The following is a 22,073-nucleotide window of genomic DNA, read 5'->3' as shown; positions in this document are numbered from 1 at the left end:
AGCATGGGCTGAGTCGCTCCACGGCATGTGGGATCTTCCTGGACCAGGGATCCAATCTGTGTCTTCTGCATTGGCAGCAGATTCTTTACCACTGAGCCCCCAGGGAAGCCTCTAAAAGACATGCTGTTTTACATTTCATATTGGGCAAAAAGTTTGCATTGCAAATATCTGTAAGACCTACATGAACCTGTTTTGTCTTTCAGCAATTTTTCCAGCTAGTCAAGTTACGAAAGCTTGGACTGAGCGATAACGAGATTCAGCGACTTCCTCCAGAAATAGCCAACTTCATGCAGCTGGTGGAGCTTGATGTGTCCCGAAATGGTAAGAAAAAAATGGTTCCACCTGAATTGTCCATTTGTCTCTTCCGATGCTGATATTTGCAATTTTTAGTAAATGTGGCTGGATGAATATTCAGGAGGAAAGCTGTGTATCATTTTGGGATGAAATTACTGCCATTATTGAATAGTTTGTCACAAAACAAACTATTTTAGGTGCTGATTTTCACCCAGTCAGTTCACCCTGATTCACAGCGGTGGAGAGGGGCCTGAGAAATCCACAGCTTTCCCCTCACTTGATTGGAGGAGACACTGAGGGCTGGGAGCGTGGTCACTTGTCCAGACCTCAGGGGGCTGCTGTGGTGGGAGCCGTGCCCCTGGAAGGGCTCGTCTCTCCTGGCAGTGGCCTGGCCCTTCAACTGCTCCCCCCGAGAACCTGCCTGTCTGCTGCAGTGAACAGACCTACCTGCTGTTTCAGGCATTTCTGTCAGTCTCATTTATTTCTGACTATGCCCTAGGTAGGTCTGCCCACTTGAATTTGTGTGGTGTATTTGTGAGTTTATTTTGATTTGCAGATTCCACTGTAACGTTGCCTCCTTTTAATGGAACAGCCTGACAGGGTGTTTATATCCTGTTTAACCTTTCACTTTTAAATGGGTACCTGGTTTCACCTTGCATCTTACAGCCTTAGAGCATTCCCGGGGTAGACTGGTCCCGTGGCTTGTTGGAACATGTTTGATTAATTACCTCAAGTTAAAGTGGCAGCTCCCAGGAGCCCTGTCTTTAGCGGTGGAATTCTGTTCTTGCCAGAACTCTGGTTTAATGTCCTGAGGATAAGCCCACATGTACTCTGTTGTTTATAAAAATGATAATCCGTCTCTGTCTGACCTGTTGCACACCTGCTTTGTGTTTTGTTTTGCTTTCCTACAAAAATTTGTAGGTTCCTTCTCAGTGACCCTCAGGTCTGGCTCTTTCAGTCTGGTGTCCTCCGCAGAAACCCCCAGGCCTGGATATAGTATTTTCCTGTGGGTCCTTGTTATAAGGCAGCAGTGATAATCAGTACTCGATTGACAATGTGGAGAAGAAAACAATGATTTACCCCCCCCATCCCCCAGTTTTTAAATTGCCGCCCCCTCTCAGATCCCATAATTGGAAACTGTCTTTAGGCCAAGTCATATGCTCTTGTCATAGTGTGCACTTTAGTTTGTCATGAGGGTTATTTCTTCCCTTGAAAGTACTACAGAAAGTGAAAAACTTATTTGGGGGGCTTGTTGACTGTCTTCTTTGGTTGCAGGAGAGTTGGGTCTCCTCAGGTGAAAGGGATTTGGTGGTGAGAACAGGGGTGGAGCTGACGTTCTGAGAGCGTTGCCCTGGAGCCCACACCCGACACTATTCTAGGGGTTTGGTGACCTCCCTTCCGTTTGTGGGTACTCTGTTTCTCCCTCCACGCTGACCTGCTGTCTCCCAACCAGCCTCTTCAGTCTCTGCTTGTTGTGGTCTTCTGCCCTCGCGGCAGCATCTGACGGCCATTTCTAAGTGAGGCCTCGTTGACCCAGCGCATGTTTCTAAGGCAGCCGTAAGCCCTAACTCCAGGTCACTGGCGGTCCTAGACACTGGCTGGCCCGCAGCAGGGGTGGCCGGCAGTGCAGAGCGCGGTCAGCCTCCCCTTACACCGCTGTGCAGCGGGGGGAGGTGCGGCATCTTCCCCGTCTGAGGTGCAGCATCCCCTGTCGGAGGTGCAGCGTCTCCCGTGTCTGAGGTGCACGGGATAGAAACTGCTCGCTCTCGTCTCAGCAGTGCTCTCAGTGGTAAAGACTGGATGGCTGTGAACTCTGCAGCGACTTTAAAAAATGACCGCTGAAGTCACACAATCCAAAGAAATCAGATGGCCTTTCTGAAATTGGCATTAAAAAGGAAAAGAAGCTGGGGTCCAGAAATCCTCGAGAAAGAGGAGACGTATTGGCTTCAATTATTTGGGAGCTGAGGAAAAAACAGCTGGAAGGTTGCAGTCCCGTTACTGACTCTAGTGGGAAGACGTGCTCCGTATGAATTCAGCGTCGTCAGGGGCCGGTTGTACTGGTTCTCACCTCAGCTGTGTCTTTCGAAACGTTCAGAGGAAGGAAGAATGGCTACGTGCCTCTCCTCACGCACCCCTTTATACCTTCCAGCGTGTGGATAAGAGGACGTGAGCTGTCACTGAAGCCCTGTCAGGCCCCAGGCTTTCCTTTCCCTGGAGAACCTTCCTCCCGCAGGTCTGGACTTTGGTGATGGATCCTGCAGGTCCGGCCTCTTTTTGTCAGGCTCTTGTGGAAATGCTGGGGGACTTAACCGCCTGCTTCCCCTATTGGCAGAGGCTTGCTGTGGTGTGTGCGTGTGTGCATGTGTGTGTGTGCACGGTTGGAGGTGGTGGAGGAGGCTTTTTTGTGGTTGTGAAAAAACTGCACAGATGACATAGCAGAGAAGGGTCACAGTTTTACCATCAGCGACAGGAACTTGAGTCTTGAACTGTTTCCAGACCAGGCAAATCTGCCCGTGTCTCCTCTCATTTTTTCTGGCTGATCAAATCCCATGAGTGTGAATTTCCTAGGCAGGTCGATCAAAGTGGTAGAGTCTGCAGCCTCAGAAGCCATGCGGGGACCCCCACTTTTCGCGGATGTGGGTGTTTGTGAGGGTTTGGGGACTGTGTCTGGGGGCCCCTGTGAAACTCTAGGCTCCTGCAGCCGCCACAGAGGCGGCCCGCTCAGTGATCAGGTCCTGCTGTGTCCCTGAGCTGTCACAGGGCCGTGGCCGGTGCTGACCATTGTCAGGGTAGAACCTTTCCTGGTGTCCTCAGTTCCCGACTGTCCAGAGAGCATCACTGACCGTGGATGGAGGCACGAGAGAGGGTGGTGTCAGACCCCTGAAGCCCTTTGGATCGGTGCTTGTCAAGCTTGAATGTGCCATGAATTATCCACAGGATTTTGTGAAAATGTGGATTCTGATGCAGGCGGTCTGGGGTGGGGCTGGGGATGCTGCATTGTTCAGAAGCCCCGAAGGGAGCCAGACACACTGAGGGTGGGGTCTTAGCTGTCCCCACCTCCCCAGCTTTCTCCTAACATCCCCTCAGCAGCTTCCTGTGGCTTTGAGCACAAATTCACTCAGCTTCTTTCGGCCCCACGCCTGCCCGTGTGGAAGGTGGGAAACCTTCAGGGTTTAACCTCCTGGCTAAAGGGTGAGATGCTGGAGCTGACTGAACAAGTTGCTTTGATTCCAGGAGCAAACTTAGCCCATCCTGATGTTCCCTTGCTCAGGGAGGGAAATAGCACTATAGGTTTCAAGTTAGGGTCTGATGCAGCTTTCTGTGGTGAAGAGCATACTGCACTTTCATGCCTGGACTTTATATCTATTTTCTCTGTTCACTGATTCTTGGCAGTTGGAGGCAAATGCTCTCTGGATATGTGAGAAAAGGTACTATTCTATAGTACTATCTCACTTCCAAAAATCGAGGACAGACTTTCTTAATGCATCATGAATCTTGCCCAAAGGGTTAGCAATTCGAATTTTGTAATCCATGCTGTAATTTGACTTACATCACAGTACTGTGTCATTATCTATTTAGTTCAGTTTTTTTTTCCCCCAAAAATGTAAGGCCTATGCCACCAGCACTGCTAGAGATGATTTTAAGTGGCGCTGCAAAACAGCAGTTTTTAATATTGAATCAAAGTGAGGAAGTCAACCTTTTTCCTTTTCATTAAACATTTTTTTTAAAACTCCCTTTAGGTTGCTTCCTGTAAAACTTAATAGTTGTATTGATTGTTATATTTATCTTTTATATCTGGTGATGATAATAGCTTTCTTCCTCATGGCTCAGCTGGTAAAGAATCCGCCTGCAGTGTGGGAGACCTGGGTTCGATCCCTGGGTTGGGAAGAGCCCCTGGAGAAGGGAAAGGCTACCCACTCCAGTATTCTGGCTGGGAGAATCCCATGGACTGTCTAGTCCATGGGGTCCCAAAGAGTCAGACATGACTGAGTGACTTTCACTTTCATTCATGTTAGTGATTTTAAAAATAAATCTTACTCAAAAAAGTTAACTTAAAAGAATGAAGTAAATAGTAAAGAACACAGTTGCTCCACCAGGATGGCAGAAATCACAAAGGCAGGACAGGGATGGATGAAGTTGGGGCAGCGCTGTTACTATTCTCACAGCCAATGAGGGCTTGAGTTTTTTTCTTTTATGGGGCAAATAATGCTGCGTGTGGAACAAACATGGCCAGAGACCCCACGTCCTGGAGAATTACTTTGCAAGCTTGAGTGAACAGGAAACTAAAAGGTAGTTTTAATGCAAACCCTCATTGGCACCAGGACAGTACTTCACACTTAGCAGAGGGACAGCTGATCCAATCCACCAGCAGGGTCCTCGTCCCATAAAGTCAAGAGACTAGACGTGGGTTAAGTGTCGGGGTTAGCTGCCCTCTGTCTGGCTGCAAGACGGGGATCAGAGTCTGTGGTCGGCGGCTGCGGGCTTGTTTAATGACATCTGAGGCCAATTTTGAAGCCTGCTGGTGACATCAAGTCTTGGTGCTTCTAAGTGTGCCCTGCAAAAAGCTCTTTCTGGCAAGCAAGGCATTCCGTATGCCTAGAAGTTCCTTCTCAGTGATGAACAGTTGGCCCTTTGGGGGTAACGACTACATACGCCCACAGCCCAAGTGTGGCAGAGGCCGCTGCCTACACAGGCTTTGGTCTTGCCACAGCCAGGCCATTGTTCCCTCCTCCGCCCCTGCCTGGTTCGGGACCGGGCTTGGAGCCCTGCTCCAGTGCCAGGCGTCAGCCGCGTGGTCAGTCAGTGCGCTGCTTCGTCCCTGTCACTGAAAACGGACCAGGCGACCCCCCTGGGGGAGGCGCCCGCGGAGGCCCTCTGCCTGCAGGTGCAGAGCGACAGGCCTGCCTTTGCTGTCTCTGCGGGTGCTGCCACGTTCCTGCCGCAAGCCCTTCCTCTGTCTTTTTACCTTTTGTTAGGAAGAGGGGTTCATAATAAAAAAATGTATATTATTGTCTTCTACTCACATTTTAAATCCAGATAATAGTAATTATTTTCAAAGTGAATGTGGAAAGAAAATTCGGCATCGGTGATATTTCCTAATCGCCTTTCCATGCCACAAAGACTTTTTTGGAGGAACCTTGTTTATTTTTTTAAATTAAGACGGACATTTTATTTATTGATTTAGCTGTGTCGGGTCTTAGTTACAGCCTGTGGGGTGTTTGTTGCAGAGTCTTCGTTGTGTCATATGAATCTTTCTTCGTTGCATGTGACTCAGTAGTTGTGGAATCAGGCTTAGTTACTCTGCGTGTTGTGGGATCTTAATTCCCCAACGAGGGATTGAACCCGTGTCCCCTGCATTGCAAGGTGGATTTTTAACCCCTGGACTATCAGGGAAGTCCTGGGAAGCCTTGTTTAGATGTGAGGATGTATGGGAATCATTTTAAACATTGAAAGTTGGAATAAACTTTGCAAACAGATCCTTCGTCTCTTTGCTTTTGTGCCATAAAGCAACATCAATGGTATTTTATCAAACTGTTAAATTTGAAGGGAAGTTTTGAAGCAGTGCCTCTGCTCAAAATGATTTTGCAGCTCTTTAAGAATTTGGTGTTTTGCGATCCACAGACCAGTAGTTTCATGTCCTCAAAAACATGGTTTTCAAAAACAGCCACCTTAGGTAAATAAACCAGAACAGTTTTATAGTAATCAAAATCTGCCTCAGGTTGCAATTTCAAAAAAGCACAAGAGAGTTGTTACTCTTTATTAATTCATGTGGTCATTTTCTTCTTTTCAGGAAAATTTCGACTGTTCTCAGTAAGTTGTAGGTTTATATAACCTCCTCTCTCTCTCTGTCTCTTTAATTAGCAGGTTCGTAATAGAAAAGGTGCCCTCTGAGTTTGAGGTCAGCACCTTTTTGAATGTGTTTTTTAGGTTAACCTGCTCTTCAGTCCGTCCTGGGTTCTTGAAATGCTTCGAGACTCTCATCCTCATCCCCCTGCACCCCCCGTTCAGTTCATTCACTCAGCCCTGTGCTGCTCTGTGCTGGGGCTTGAATTTTCCAGAACAGTGTTAGATTTACACAGAATGGGCTAAATTGAAGATACATAATTGTAGTGGTTTCTCCTGAAATAAAACGAAACCCTGGCCATATATCCGAAGAAAAGATACATGCGCCCCCATGTTCATAGCAGCGCTAGTCACAATAGCAAGAAGCAACCTAAACTGTCCATCGGTAAATGAATGGGTGATGATGTGCATGTGTAAAGTGGTATATTACTCAGCCATGAAAAAAATGAAATAATACCATTTGTAGCAACATGGATGGACCTAGAGATGATGATACTAAATGAAGTAAGTCAGAGAAAGACATACCATATGATATCACTTATATGTGGAATCTAAAATGTGACACAAAGGAACTTACTATGACATGGAAACAGACTCACGGACGTAGAGAACAGATGGGTGTTGCTAAGGGCGAGGAGCGGTGGGGAAGGGACGGACTGGGAGTGTGGGATGAGGGGATGCAAACTGTTATATGTGAAGTGGATGTACAACAAGGTCCTACTTACCACACAGGGGACTCTGTTCAGTATCCTGTGATCATGAGTCTATCGGTCACCTCCACTGTATAAGGGATTTGATTTAGGTCTTACCTGAATGGTTTAATGGTTTTCCCTACTTCCTTCAATATAAGCCTGAGTTTTGCAGTAAGGAGTTCATGATCTGAGCCACAGTCAGTTCCAGGTCTTGTTTTTGCTGACTGTATAGAGCTTCTCCATCTTTGGGTTGCAAAGAATATAATCAGTCTGATTTCGGTATTGGCCATCTGGTGACGTCCATGTGTAGAGTCTTCTCTTGTGTTGTTGGAAGAGGGTGTTTGCTATGACCAGTGTGTTCTCTTGACAAAACTGTTAGCCTTCGCCCTGCTTCATTTTGTACTCCAAGGCCAAACTTGCCTGTTATCCAGGTCTCTCTTGACTTCCTACTTTTGCATTCCAATCCCCATGATAAAAAGGGCATCTTTTTTTTTGGTGTTAGTTCTAGAAGGTATTGTAGGTCTTCATAGAACCGTTCAACTTCAGCTTCTTAGGCATTAGTGGTTGGGGCATAGACTTGGATTACTGTGATATTGAATGGTTTGCCTTGGAAACAAATCAAGATCATCCCATCATTTTTTGAGATTGCAGCCAAGTACTGCATTGGGACTCTTTTGTTGATTATGAGGGCTATTATGAAGAATTCTTGCCCACAGTAGTAGATACAATGGTCACCTGAATTAAATTTGCTCATTCCTGTCCATTTTAGTTCACTGTTTACTAAGATGTTGACATTCACTCTTGCCATCTCTTGCTTGACTACATCCAATTAGCCTTGATTCATGGACCTAACATTCCAGGTTCCTATGCAATATTGTTCTTTAAAGCATCAGGCTTTACTTTCACCACCAGACACATCCTCAGCTGGGCATTGTTTCTGCTTTGGCCCAGCCTGTTCATTCTTTCTGGAGCTATTTCTCTACTCTTCCTCAGTAGCTTATCGGACACCTAATGACCTGGGGGGTTCAGCTTCTGGTGTCATATCTTTTTGCCTTTACATACTGTTCATGGGGTTCTCGTGGCAAGAATACTGGAGTGGTTTGCTATTCCCTCCTTTACTGGACCACGTTTTTTCAGAACTCCTCATTATGACCTGTCTGTCTTGGGTGGCCCTGCATGGCATGGCTCATAGCTTCATTGGGTTATGCAAGCCCCTTCACCGTGATAAGGCTGTGTTCATGAAGGAGAGACTATTATATATAGAATGGATAAATAAAAAGGTCCTGCTGCATTGCAGAGGGAACTCTATTCAATATCCTGTGATAAATCATCGTGGAAAAGAATATGACAAAGAATGTGTAGATATGTATAACTGAGTCACTTTGCTGTACAGCAGAAATGAACACATTGTAAATCAACTATACTTCAAAAAAAAAAAAGTGGGATGACTGCCTCTGCTCCCTTTCTAATTAGATAGTTTATGTCCGTGTTGGATTGACAGTTTCCAGCTCTAACAGTGGTTGAGGGTGAGTGCTTCATTTTTGATTTTGAGGTCACCTAATTTGTCATGTGAATCAGGCTTGAGCCAAGAGAGGCTGAGCCTTCAGGCAGCTGAGGGCTGGATGGCCTCTCTCCATCAGGATGATGACAACCATGTGTTGCTGTGACCACAAACAGTGCTCTGAGCTTATTAAGCTGGAAAAGATGTGTCTTAGAAAGGGATGAGGAGGCCTAGGAGGAAAGAGGGAATGAGGAGCAGGGCTGAGAACTGAAACTAGAGGATTACATATAGAAATGGTCTGGATTTTAAATTGGCTTTGCAAGCATTGAATATGTACTCAATCTAATATACTTGCTCAAAGCTAATAATAAATTGTGATTTTTAAATCCTTTTAGTTTGGAAAAGCCAATGGACCCAGGCCTTTTTTTTTTTTAATGCTTATGATTACCAGCTATAACCCATAATTATTATTATTTTATTCAAGCAACATTTATTGAGTACTTACTGTGTTTGTGTAAGGCTCTTTGCTGAATTCTTCTGTCCCTTAAGGAGGCAGTTCTACAGGCACAACAGACATATGTAAGGAATTCAACATTAATGACTTACATTGTTATATAAATAAAGTGCTCACTGCGTACAGAGAGGTGTCAGTTACAGCATAAGTGATTTGAAAGAGACTTGAGAGAAAATGGGGATTTTTGGTTTGAAGTTGAAATCATGCAGTCTTTAACAGTTCTCATACTTCAGTTGCAAATTTGGAGGGAGTTTGGCACCCCACTCCAGTACTCTTGCCTGGAAAATCCCATGAACGGAGGAGCCTGGCGGGCTGCAGTCCATGGGGTCACTGAGTCGGACACGACTGAGCGACTCCACTTTCACTTTTCACTTTCATGCCCTGGAGAAGGAAATGGCAACCCACTCCAGTACTCTTGCCTGGAGAATCCCAGGGACGGGGGAGCCTGGTGGGCTGCCGTCTATGGGGTCGCACAGAGTCGGACACGACTGACGCGACTTAGCAGCAGCAGCAGCAATGAGTAGTTTGTTGGAAACAAATGAGTTGTTTGTTGGAAAAAAATTTTCAAATGTTTGTTATATATTCACAGAGTCAACGGTATCATTAAAATTGCAAATATCTCAGTGCTTGCCTGTTGGATATACACTGAAAATTTTAAAATTCATCAAGGATCAGAGAAGAGGGAATTCCCTGTTTGTCCAGTGATTAGGACTTGGAGCTTTCACTGGGTGGGCCTGGGTTCAGTCCCTGGTCAGGGAACTAAGATCTCACAAGCTGTGTGGCCAAATAAATCAGAGACACTCTCAAGATCAGAGACACTCCTAGTGTATACAGTAAGAACTACAGCTGTCTGAATTGTCCTGAGATTCAGTGTATGGCTGACTACTACTGTGTTGTAAAGGATTTGCTCTGACTATGCTCAGCTCTGTGCATTAGTCAACAGAGACTGCCTATTGCAGAAATCTTAAGGGCTCAACAGAATGAGAAACTTGCTGATCAGTCTATCAGTCTGCAGTCCTGTGTGTGTGTGTGTGTGTGTATGTGTGTGTGTGTGCTGGGGGGCTGTGGAACGGGGAGCTGGGTGGTGAGAGGCTCTGCTCTATGTATTCAGGGATCCAGCTTTTCCTTCTTGGACACACATCTTCCTTCAACTAGTGGCCCGCAAGATCCTCATGGCGGGGGGAATGGGGTTTGTGCCTGGGGGATTTTTGTGGGCTGTGTTGAGAAGTGGCCTACTTCATCCCCGTCCATGTTCTATTGGCCGGTTTTATGTCCCCAGGAGATGTGGGTCCAGTCTCTGGGAAGGTCCCCTGGAGAAGGAAGTGGCTACCGACTCCAGTACTCTTGTCTGGGAAATCCCATGGACAGAGGAGCCTGGGGGGCTATAGTCCATGGGGTTGCAAAAGTGTCAGACATGACTTAATGACTAAACAACAACAACATGTCATTGATCACACGGAAGCCTGGTAAACACACACACACCGATTCTGTTGCACTGTCACAATCTTCCAGTAAGTGATCCATTTGTAGGAAATTCAGGTGTATGCCGCCAAAGAGGAAGGGTAGACTCCTTCCCACATCTGCACAAAAATGTGTAAACTCAGAGACAGATCAACCTGGTGGGTGGCCACCCATTTGCTACGAGTTAGCATAAAACCTACGCAAGTACACATGATTATTTTAAAATTTGAATTTTTAGAAACTGGTTTAAAGTGTATTTTGAAAATACACTTTACGTTTGAGGGATGTTTGAAGTACTTGCTTTAGGCAACACGGAATCCTGAAAGGTTTTCAAGACAGGAATCACCATCTTGGACGCGTTGCTTCAGCTTTATCTTTCTCGGTTTCTTTGTCTGTGAAATGGTATGATGACTCTTAAAAGAGGCTATACAAGTAGAGGGCCTAACACAGTGCCTTGTGTGCAATGAGCCCTCAGTGTTGGCTCCTGGAATCAACCCTGTCATCGTCCTTCACTTTGCATCGTGAGGGTCTGCACTGGCGCCGTGAGAATAAGAGTGCAGGGCAAGAGTGAGGACTCAGGCAAGGCTGAAGGCTGCAGTGACCCAGGCGAGGGAGGCTTCTTCCTGAAGTGACGTCTGGATACTGTATGCTTTATGCTAGGCACTGTGCTGTTTCATCACACCTGTATTTTACCTAATCAACACACCAGTCTTGCGAGCTGGATCCGCAGCATCTCAGGATGACTGGTGAGGAAGCCGGGGGTTGAAGAAGCTGTGATGTGCCTCCAAGTCATATTTCTAGTTAGGGGTGGAGCTTAAATAAAAAACCCAGAGGGGTGGCACGTTTATTATTTTGGGGAACACTGAGCGTGATAAAGGTAAGGCTGATAGTTTTAGTCTGTTTTGAGAGAAAGAATATAGACAATATTAAGACTAAGTACTCTTTGCATTTGGAGACGAAAAGAGGAAGAAGTCATCCCAAGAGATTTAAACTCATGAACTTCTACCCGGTGAATGAATTCAGCCACCAGTAGACGTGGGCCACTGTGAGAGGTGGTTTGTATGTCTTTTCCAGAAAGGGAACATCAGCTAATGAGAGAGAGTAGGGCTTTCTCAGGAAGCTCTGAAGTGATCCTTCTAAGGTCATTGTTGTGCTGTTTTGGCAAAAGATTGGTGTGTTGCCTGAAGTGTAGAACAAGGAAAGCCCAAAACAAGCACCTTATGGGGTTTTACTTTTTTTTTTTAATATATTTATTTTAATTGGAGGCTAATTACTTTACAATATCGTATTGGTTTTGCCATACATTGACATGAATCAGCCATGGGTGTACACGTTCCCCTATCCTGAACCCCCCTCTCACCTCCCTCCCTATCCCATCCCTCTGGGTCATCCCATTGCCCCAGCCCTGAGCACCCTGTCTCATGCATCGAACCTGGATTGGTGATCTATTCACATATGATAATATACATGTTTCAATGCCATGCTCCCAAATCATCCCACCCTCGCCTTCTCCCACAGAGTCCGAAAGACTGTTCTTTACATCTGTGTCTCTTTTGCTCTCTCGCATATAGGGTCACCGTTACCGTCTTTCTAAATGGGGTTTTACTTTTGAAAACAAAGTAAAAAGATTAGACAATGTGAATGTCACAGGTCCTTTGGAATTACGTATGGCCCTCTCCTATGGAGTGGACTGTGTCTCTGACTGGCCAATGGCCAAGGTCATCCCATGTTCTTTTCTCAGAGTGTGAATATTCCGCAAGCACTGTAATGGGGTGTTTAATTCTTGATGCGGATCCTGAAGGTGTAGAGAATACCTTCAGCTGATATGCTGACATGTTGGCATTAGCATCTGACTATCAGATTGAGCACTGTCCCACCTGAGTTTTCTTAGTGTGGCGCACATTTTCATAGCCTTATCTCCTTTGTGCAAACGGTCACTGACCTGGCAACTGCGTGACTCAGATGGTTAACCCACTGACGTTCGCCTCACTCATGGTGTACACGGGAGGCCCCTGGTTTCTGGGAAGTTCTTCTTTGAGTAGCCCCAACTTAGCTGGTGTCTTTTTGTTTTTCTCTTGCTCTTGATAAAGTGAATTACACTTGACCTGTCCCTGAGATGACTAGGAAGGGTAGAGCCAGAAATTACAAGGATCATTTCTTTAGCACCTCATGTTTTTTTAAAACACATGTTGCTTGTTAACCATGATAATAAGGAAGCATAAAGAAACATGGTTGATTAACCAAGGGAACTGTGTAGATCTTTATCCTCAGAGTACTTCCTGAAGGCTTACTGTGCATAAGCTGTGAGGCCAGGCACGCACGGCCTGTTTTCACCTTAATCCTCAAACCACTTCCAAGAAGGAAGCTTGTACCCCCTTTTTGGCAGTTGAGAAAATCACCTCTCAGGTTTAAAAACTTGGTTGCTCGTCACAGGGTAAGAGTAGTGGATCCAGGTTTGTTAGATTCCAAATCACAATTCTGTCTCCCCAGTATGCAGATTTTATGTCTTCCCAGAAATAGTCATCATTACTGTTTTTATGTATTCTCTTTATCATTATTCTTTTCATTACCTGCGTCACAATGTTGGGATTATGCAGCATGTGGATATTTCTGTCTTGCTTTCACTCACCTCATTTAGGTTTGCGAACATTTCCCAAACCATTATTGGTAAACATTTAACTGTTTTACCAAGGTAGATTAATCAATAACTCTTGCCTTTTTGACTTTCTGGAGAAAACATGAACTGACCTGTAACTTTAACACCAAGAGGCAGCTATAGGTTTAGAAGGTGGGAGTGGTATAGATAACCATCAAGACTGGGGAATTTGCAGAGAATGTGATAAGTTACAGGCAACCGGACAAGAGTGAGAAAGAAGGTGAGGAAGCAGTTTGGAAGTCTCCCCGTGCCTTAGATTCCCGTGTTGAAAGCAGTGAGGGAGGCACCGCCACCCTCAAGGGCCCGAGGCTCAGGGTGGGCGGGCGGCGGTGGGTGTGGACCGCAGCAGGCGGAGCACTGGCGCCCAGCCGCCCTTCCCGCTCTGTGAGGCATCCTTTCTGTGTGTGCCCGACGTGTGTCTTGTTTGTGAAGGTGCTCGGGGAAAGTGCCCCTGCGCGTTACGAGGTGTTGTCCTGAAGTGCTTAACTGCGCTGTTCAGCTTTGGCTGGCGGTGCTGCAGGCTGTGCAGGGGAGGCCTTCCTTTGTTCAGCGGGGTGGGTGAGTGCTGGGTGGAGAGGAACACGGCCGATCGAGGCGGACGCACACGGAGGGCCACGTGCCGGTAACTCACACGCGGCCCCCGCCGCAGGCAGCCCCGAGCCGGGGCGTGGGGGTCCCGAGGTAAACCGGAAAGGCCAGCGGGGCTCGGGTCTCTCATCGGCGGCCCCCGCTCAGTGCAGGGGCAGCCGGCACCCTGGGAACGGAGTGGGCCACGGGGGTTCCCCCTCCCCGCCTCCAACTCGGACCTCCGTAACTTTTTAATCCCATTTAAACGTTGTGTTGGAGTATAGTTGATTTACAGTGTTGTGGCTGGAGGAGGGCATGGGAACCCACCCCAGTATTCTGGCCTGGAGAATCCCAGGACAGAGGAGCCTGGCGGGCTGCAGTCCAGGGCGTCGCAGAGTCGGGCAGGACTGAAGCGACTTAGCACGCATGCACACGTAGTTGATTTATAATATTATGTTAGTTTCAAGTGTACAGCTAAGTGAATCAGTTAAAAATACACATGTATCCATTCTTTTTCAGATTCTTTTCCCTTGTAGGTTATTACAGAGTATAAAGCAGAGTTCCCTGGGCTATACAGTAGGTCCTTGTTGCTTATCTAGTTTATATATAGTAGTGTGTGTGTGTTAATTCCAAACTCCTAATTTATCTCTCCCTACCACGTTTCCCCTTTGGTACCCATATGTTTGTTTTTGGAGTCTGTGAATCTGTTTCTTGTAAATGAGTCATTTGTATCATTTTTTTTTTTGAATTTCACATGTAGGTGGTATTTGTCTTTCTCTGTCTGACTTACTGAGTATGATAATCTCTAGGTCCATCCATGTTGCTGCAAATGGCTTTCTTTCATTCTTTTTTTGTGGCTAATATTTCATTGTGTATATGTACCACATCTTTTTTGTCCATAACTCAGACCTTGTCATCAAAGTCCCTGCCTTGAGCTCTTATCTTGGACTAGTCAGCTTTCAGGTGTGACCCCTTGAGCCGTGGTGAGGAGGTCTCCCTGCAGCTCACGGGCGTTTCCTGAGCAGATGCTCTGGCTTCTGGAGCCCTCCTGTGCTGCCAACCAGAGTTATTCTTATTTCTAAGATGCCGCTTGGCTGTGTTGGCAACTGTTATGACCTTCCTTAGTGGTCCACATGGAAGAAAAAAACTCCAGTCAGTGCTCCAAATTAAGGCAGCATGTTTCCTTGTGAAAGGCCCATCAGAGCATGGGTGAAGTTTCTTGGCCAGAATGCATGCTTCACTGAGACAACGGACAGCGGGGCAGGAACAGTTTCGGAATGAGTTGTACTTACTTCTTGAACTTTTAACCAAAACCACGTATTCGAGTTCTGTGCTGGGGGCCACCAGTAACAGGTCAGAAGGGTGATGGCTCTCAGGGGATTTAGGGACAGGGGTGAAAGGACCAGGTCCATCCATGATGAGTAGACGAGGTTAGAGGTGTGCCTGAAGGAGCACAGGGTGGGGCGGGGCCTCCATCATTCCTGGGGATGGAGGAATATTAAGACTTCCTGTGAAAGGTGACATTTACTCAGACTCTGAGGAACAAGTCACAGGTAGAGATAAAGAAATGCAGGAAGGATGTTCCTAGGCAGATGACATAGCATGTGTGCATGTCTGAAGGTCTGAAACTTGGGAAATGCAGTCTATTACTGCAGCACGTGGCAAGAGATGAGACTACAGAGAGGTGGATGGCAGGGGGATTGAGAGGGCCTGTGGACTCGGGTGAGGAGTGTTTTCTGGAAACCCGGGGTGGTAGGGGTGTTGGTGCTGTGAAAGGGTGTTAACAGCGGGTGATGCTGAGGTCACCCAGAGGGAGCGTGGGCTCAGTGGAGGCAGCCTCAGGGCAGGAGGCAGGCATCCACATGGGGGATGGAGAGGCTGGGTGGGGAGCAGGAGAAAGGGAGATGCTGGACCAGGCCCGAGGGTGACAGGTGGGGAGGTGACGGGATGTGGGGGGAAGGGCGAGTGAGAGGTCTGGGTCTGGGATAAACCCCCGCTTCCCCCCACGGGGAGACAGGAGATGGTGAAGGCAGGAGCAGGACTGAGGGCAGAGATGCGGGGAGACACCTTTGGAAGATCCCAATGGGGGTGTTCGGTGGGCAGCAGAATATCAGGTCTGAGGCTTGGGAGAGGTGAAGGTTTGGGAGGCATCCCCCTGGGGGTGATGTTTGGCGCTGTGGGAGTGGAGGTGCAGATGCCTGCAGGGTGTCACACTTAAGGCAGAGCAGAGAAAAATGCAAGGACGAGCGGCGAGGGGGCTGGTCGGCGGAGTGCTGGCTGGCGTCAAGGACAAGCCGCCGTATGACCACGTCAGACACCCCAGAGGATGGACCTTACAGGTGGAGTTAATGCTTGAGGATCAGTGGATAGATCTGTCACCACAAGTGTGGGCTGTGGGCGGGCGGGACCCTGGGGAGCATCACTGTGACAGGACTGATAGAAAGGAACCTGAGGCAGAGGCTGGGAAGGAGCAGGGAGGGAAACGGGAGTCTCCTGAAAGCTTGCCGGGTTGCCGGATGCAGGACGTGCATCCGGGAAGGCTGCCTGGAAAAGGAGGCGGGATGGTTGGTAAACGTGGGCTGATTTGGCACTGGGAGGTCCTCTACGACCCGAGAAGTGGCAACAGGTGGTTTATAACCCTCATGGCTTTGTTTTGTGCGTGTCCCCAGACTCTCTCTGAAAAAGCACCCCTGGCCCCCATTTCCTAAAGGAAACAGCAGCTTCCTGGCTTCCTGCGGGATCTGCCAGTTCTAAGGGATGGGAACAATCCTGATGCGAAGTGTGTCTTGGACGGCTGACTGGGATTTCATTAGTGGAGGACTTCAGTCACTCGGGTCATATGTGTACGGGTTTCATGGCTGTCTGGCATGGGGATGAGCCATCTAGGCAGACCCTTCAGAAGGCAGAAGGGTGGTGGGGGGAGCCAGTCATCAGTATTCTTTTTCTGAAGTCTGGTTGTCGGTGATGATTGGGACCAAAGTGGATTCTGGGCATATTAAGCCTGGTTATTCCCTGTTAAGTCTTGAGGACCACAGTGTTCCTTCTTTCTAAGACCCTTGAATGATGGCATATACCCATTGCGTTTCCAAGTTTATTTCACCTTGGGATTTTTTTTTTTTTTAATTATAAAAGCAGCATATGGTTCATTATAAAAATCAGTGGAGGTAAATAAAGGTTAAGTCATCAACCCGCCCTTCCCACTTGCAGACTCTCCCCACCCTGGTAAGGTCTCGGGTGTGGGGTGTCACTGGTCTTATGTTTATGATGCCTCTCTTGCCCACTGGATTTTGAAGTCTTTGTGGGCCAAGGCTGTACCTCTTACTCACCTTTGCCTCCGTACCTTCTGCCACACAGCTTGACCTAAGTCTCCAGGGTCCACTAAATATTAGCAGCATAAATAATCTGATATGTGAACAAATGAATGAATAGAGTGATGTCTTAGGCTTTGCCCTTGGGGCTGTTGCTTCCATTTTAACTTCAGGGAGAAACTGGACACAAGAGAAGACTCCCCACGTGGGTCACTGTTTGATTTGCAGCAGTGCTTATTCTATGGACGGCGCTTCGCAACAAGGTGCGGGGTCTGCAGCCCCTCTGTCCCGCCTTAGGTGTGGATTTCTTGAATTACGTGAATTAATCGGTTTGGAAATCAGTAGGCAGCTGGCAGAGAAGCAGTGAGATGAGAGGTTTAGCTCGTTCATGGCATTACAAGGCGAGATCTTTATACTGCAGTTTTAGTTCTTCAGAAGCACCCCAGAACTTCTACATGAAGTTAAAATAGTCAGCAGACATTTACTCTACTTCCTCTGAACCTCAGGCACTGGGATGTTATCACAGATAAAGCAGAAGGAAGAATCCTGTCCAAGAGACGGCAAGCCACAGTCTGTCCCCAGAGGCCTGCAGACCATGTGGGCAAAACCATATTGGTAGGCATGAAAGGGAGGATAGAGAAAAAGATGAAAAAGTCCAGCAAATCAGAATGTCCTGCTGACCACAGACCACAGAGGAAGGGGATTTCAGGTATGATGGGAGCAAGATTTCTTTCTACCTGGAAATTTAGACTTTGGATTTTGTTCTTCCTTTATTCACGTGGAGCAGTGTTTCTCCAGGTGGGCTCTGGACCACCTATGTCAGAATCCTTGTAAAAATTGCTTATTCCCTACCTTCTCCAAGGACTACACAATCAGAATTCCCAGGGCAGGATCCCAGAGCCTGCATTTTAATCTCCAGGGCAACTCACGTAAATTAAACTGGAGCCAGAGACACACACACACCCCGCTGTTACAGCAGCACCATTTACAGACTGTAAGGACACAGAAGCAACCTGATGTCTATTGACGGATGAATGGATGAGGAAGATGTGAGAGAAACACACACACACACACACACACACACACACACACTGGAATACTACTCAGCCATAAAAAGAATGAACTAATGCCATTTGCAGTGACATGGATGGAGTTAGAGATGATCATACTAAGTGAACTAAGTCATACAGAGAAAGACAAATACGTGATATTGCTTGTATGTGGAATCTTAAAAAAAACATACAAGTGAACTTATATACAAAATGGAAATACACCCATGGACATAGAAAACAAGCTTACAGTTACCAAAGGGAAAGGGAGGAGGTGGATAAATTAGGTGTTTGGGATTAATAGGTACATACTACTTCATACAGAATAGATAACCAACAAGGACCTACGGTATAGCACAGGTAACAATACTTAATATTCTATAATCTGTAAGGAAAAAGAATCTGAAAAAGAATACATATACATAATATGTATAACTGAATCACTTTGCTGTATAGCTAAAACTAACAGAACATTGTCAACCAACTATACTTCAATTAAAAAAGAGGCATCACCATTTAAAAAAAAAAAAAAAGAACCTAATAGAACCTAGACAGTTCCTGATGGTTTCAAGATCCTAAACAGCATTTAGGCCAAAACTTTTCTTGCTGTGGACTAAATCCATGGACTAATGGCTTAAGTACAGAAAATGATTTTTTGCGCAGTTCAGAATTCAAGAGTCTGCTGTACTAATCCAGATGACTCCTTAGCAGAAGGAAACAATTCATCTTCTCTCTGCCTTTTTGCCCTAAACTTGGGTGGAGGGCCTGGGAGGATTGGTTTAGGACATGGACATAGATGCAAAGTTAACATATCATCTTCAGAATGAGACTCAGCTGAAACACAGAGTATATTTTATACTAGTTCCTTGTCTTGAATTTTCTGTATTGATAGAGATAGCATTGGTTCTGCAAGATTTTCTCAAAACCTTGGGTTAGGAGAAATACTCATTGCAATTCTGAGAAGGAACACCAAAACATTCATCCAGTGACAACACCAGAATATATATGCATGCCTCCTGTGAGGACTGCTTTCAGGGACACTACCGATTTTAACATGTGCATTTTGAAATGTTTCATACCTTTTCTTCTGTCAGTTGGCAGCTTATATATTTAACCCCTTAACCTCTTTTCTGCAGTATTGTTTGAAATTGTGTAAACATGATTTTGAGCCCTTTTTAGAATACTTTGGCATTCCGTTTTCTAGTTTAACCTTTTTTTTGGGGGGGGGTTACTTTTGAAAAAGTATACTTGTATCGCAGGTAGAGGAATTTCTTAAATGTTGTGGTCCTTTAATGGACCGGAACTTGGGGGTACAGAGTCGACCGATAAGAAAGTAAAAGAGGAAAGAAAAGAGGCTGATATTCCCTGGTTTACACAGTATGCCAATATAACTCTAGGGCAAAGAGCTAGCACCATCTACGTAGGTTCAGGGCGCCCTCTCGAAGAGGTCTTGAAAGCCTGGGCAAGTAAGTAGACACGATGGACACCTGTGCTCTGTGGAAGCAGCCTGAAACGGAGAGAGGGAGAGAGTGAGAGCGAGCGAGAGGGAGTGAGCAAGAGAGAGAGAGAACAAGGAAAGATGTGGGGACCAGTGCTCTGGTGGAACAAAGGCATTTATTCAGCATATTGTGGGCATACATATACTCTCTTACCAGATAGCCCTTTTTAGCAGAGATAGGGATCAAAGATCTAACAAGTCATCTAGAAAGCCGGAGGCTAGAATTACTCTCTGGAGAGGGGGTTGTAAAATTAACTTTATATATCAGAAAGGAGGAGACTTGTAAATGGCTGCTGTTCACCATATGGAATTTCCATACGAATGAGATACATGAATTTCTATTATCCCCGGCTTGCCAGCTCTCTGGCACCTGTATTCAGGTGCTGTTAAGGAACATAGAATTCATGCAAGACTGAAAACAGCACACAGGAAGCCTCCTGTTAAATGTATCCTGACACTTAAAAATTGATTTTATTTAAAAATGGGAAGGAGACTGTTGAATTAGATTCAAACAGACCCCCCACTTCCATCGTTTCCCACCTTTTTCCCCACTGCTTTCCCCATCTTCTTCCAAACAGCAAAACAGCCCTGTTTTCCCTCCCGTCCCTGTTCTGCCTCCCTTTGAAGCACTCTGATCCAGTCCTCAGTGTGTGCAGCCTTCCATGTAGGCTGGGCTTCCCCCTAACAACAGAAAGAGCTTTACCCTGGAGACAGATGGGGACAGGAGCCGTGAGTAATTGTTGGGTAGGTCCAGCGCCACGCCAGCGTGGCTAGAGCCACCTCATCAGCGACCCCTGACCTGACTGCATCTTAGATTTGGCTGAAGTAGGGTTGTTTTTTTAATGACATGTAATTGATTTGCAGTGTTGTGTTAGTTTCTGGTGTACAGCCAAGTGGTTCAGTTCTATAAAGATATATTCAGTTATAAAAATGCCCATTTAAATACATACATATAAGTGTACACATTCTTTTTCAGATTCGTTTCCATTATAGGTTATTACAAGGTGTTGAATATAGTTCCCTGTGCTAGGCAGTAGGTACTTGTTAATTTATTTTGTATATAGTAGATTGCAGCCCATGGGGTATCGAAGAGTCGGACACGACTGAGCGACTTCACTTTCACTTTTCCCTTTCATGCACTGGAGAAGGAAATGGCAACCCACTCCAGTATTCTTGCCTGGAGTGTCCCAGGGACGGCGGAGCCTTGTGGGCTGCCGTCTATGGGGTCGCACAGAGTCGGACACGACTGAAGCGACTTAGCAGCAGCAGCAGTTTATATCTGTTCATCCCAAGCTCCGGGTTTATCCCAGCCGCCTCCCCCTCGTGGTAACCATAAGTTTGTTTCCTATGTCTGTGAATCTGTTTCTATTTTGTAAATAAATTCACTTGTATCTTTTTTTTTTAATTCCACATAGAAGGGATATCCTGTGATGTTTGTCTTTTCTGCCCAGACCCCACCCAGGAATGACTTCACTGGAATCTCAGGCCCCAGGTGATTCTGATGTGCATTCAGGGCTAAGAACCAATTAGGTCAAATGCCTCAGTGTTTCTCAGGGGCTCCAAGGCACTTTCTATCTGCGTCTCCAGGAGAGCTGCGTTGAAACGCAGAGTCCTCCAGACCCCAGACCCTGCGAATCTGTTGCTCGCAGGGCCCGGCCTCGTCATGGCGTAAATGCCTCTGTAATGTTGGGAGCCCCTGGCCTCTGTGGTCCTCAGTGGTGTTTTGGACCCGGGTTGGGGAGGTGCCCTGGGGAGGCTGGTGGGGACTGCCGAGGTCAGGGGCAGTTTGTCTGGGGCGGGAGGCTTCTCCCCGCCCTGGGGAGGACGGCGCACTGTCCTCGCCTGGCTCTGTGCCTGCCTCTGCTCCCCGTGCTCCCCAGAGAGTGGCTCCAGGCTCTGACTGACTCACCCCAGCCTGTGGGCTGTTGGTGTGGGGGGTGGGGTGGGGGTGGGGGATGTTTATCCCAGCTGACAGGCGCAGATGCTAATTGGAATGATGAAGGGAATACATTTACAAGGGTGCCACAAACAGCTCGGGGCCAGGCCCAGAATCCACGGAAAGGGGCCCTGACCCCAGGGGCTTACCTGTCGTGGCCAGGCCCAGAATCCATACAAAGGGGCCCTGACCCCAGGGGCTTACCTGCAGTTCAGGGGAGGGAGGAAAGCGCTGTGGTCTCAGAAGATGGAGGGGACTTGGAGGGGTGGAGCTGAAACCTTCATTTCTGGGCCACAGCATCCGGGATCCATCAGGAGACCTCATTTCCCTGAGAGTGTTGGTGCCTAAATACCCAAGTTGTGATTTTGTCTGTATTAAATGGGGGTAATTAAAATGAGCGGTAATTTTGAGTGACAAAGTAACTGATGAATACAAATATTATTTTTTAATTTTGGGCATTTAGTTGCTATTATCTTGAGGTTTAAGTAGACATTATTTCAAAATCTATATATTTTATTTTGAAAAGAGGACAAGCAGAAAGAAGCCCAGACTGTGTGCATCTCCCCCTGCCCCACCCCCAGTATGTCTGAAACCCCACATTTACTATTCTGTAATGCTTTACCTTCTGGTGATTTTTTTTTTTCCCCCAAACAAGAGATCTTGTATCTTAGGACATATTTGTGTTTATTGAGCCAATGCTACTGGGGAGGAAAAGCTGAGGCGTAAAGGTTATTTTTGTAATTGTGGCTGGAA

At 46.7% G+C, this 22,073-nt stretch overlaps 1 protein-coding gene across 1 annotated transcript in view; it reads left to right on the top strand.

Annotated features, from left to right (window-relative positions):
• Positions 1-22,073, top strand: part of LRRC1 (leucine rich repeat containing 1) — a 131,113-nt gene that overhangs the window by 45,763 nt on the left and 63,277 nt on the right. Inside the window, exon 2 of the mRNA XM_081519855.1 lies at positions 204-321. Coding sequence (XP_081375981.1) covers positions 204-321 — 118 coding nt within the window. The remainder of the gene's footprint in view (positions 1-203; positions 322-22,073) is intronic.

This window comes from Giraffa tippelskirchi, chromosome 8, assembly GCF_054371585.1.
Source record: "Giraffa tippelskirchi isolate mGirTip1 chromosome 8, T2T-mGirTip1v1.2.pri, whole genome shotgun sequence".
Lineage (NCBI taxonomy): Eukaryota > Metazoa > Chordata > Mammalia > Artiodactyla > Giraffidae > Giraffa > Giraffa tippelskirchi.
This window is presented reverse-complemented; position numbering and strand designations above follow the sequence as displayed.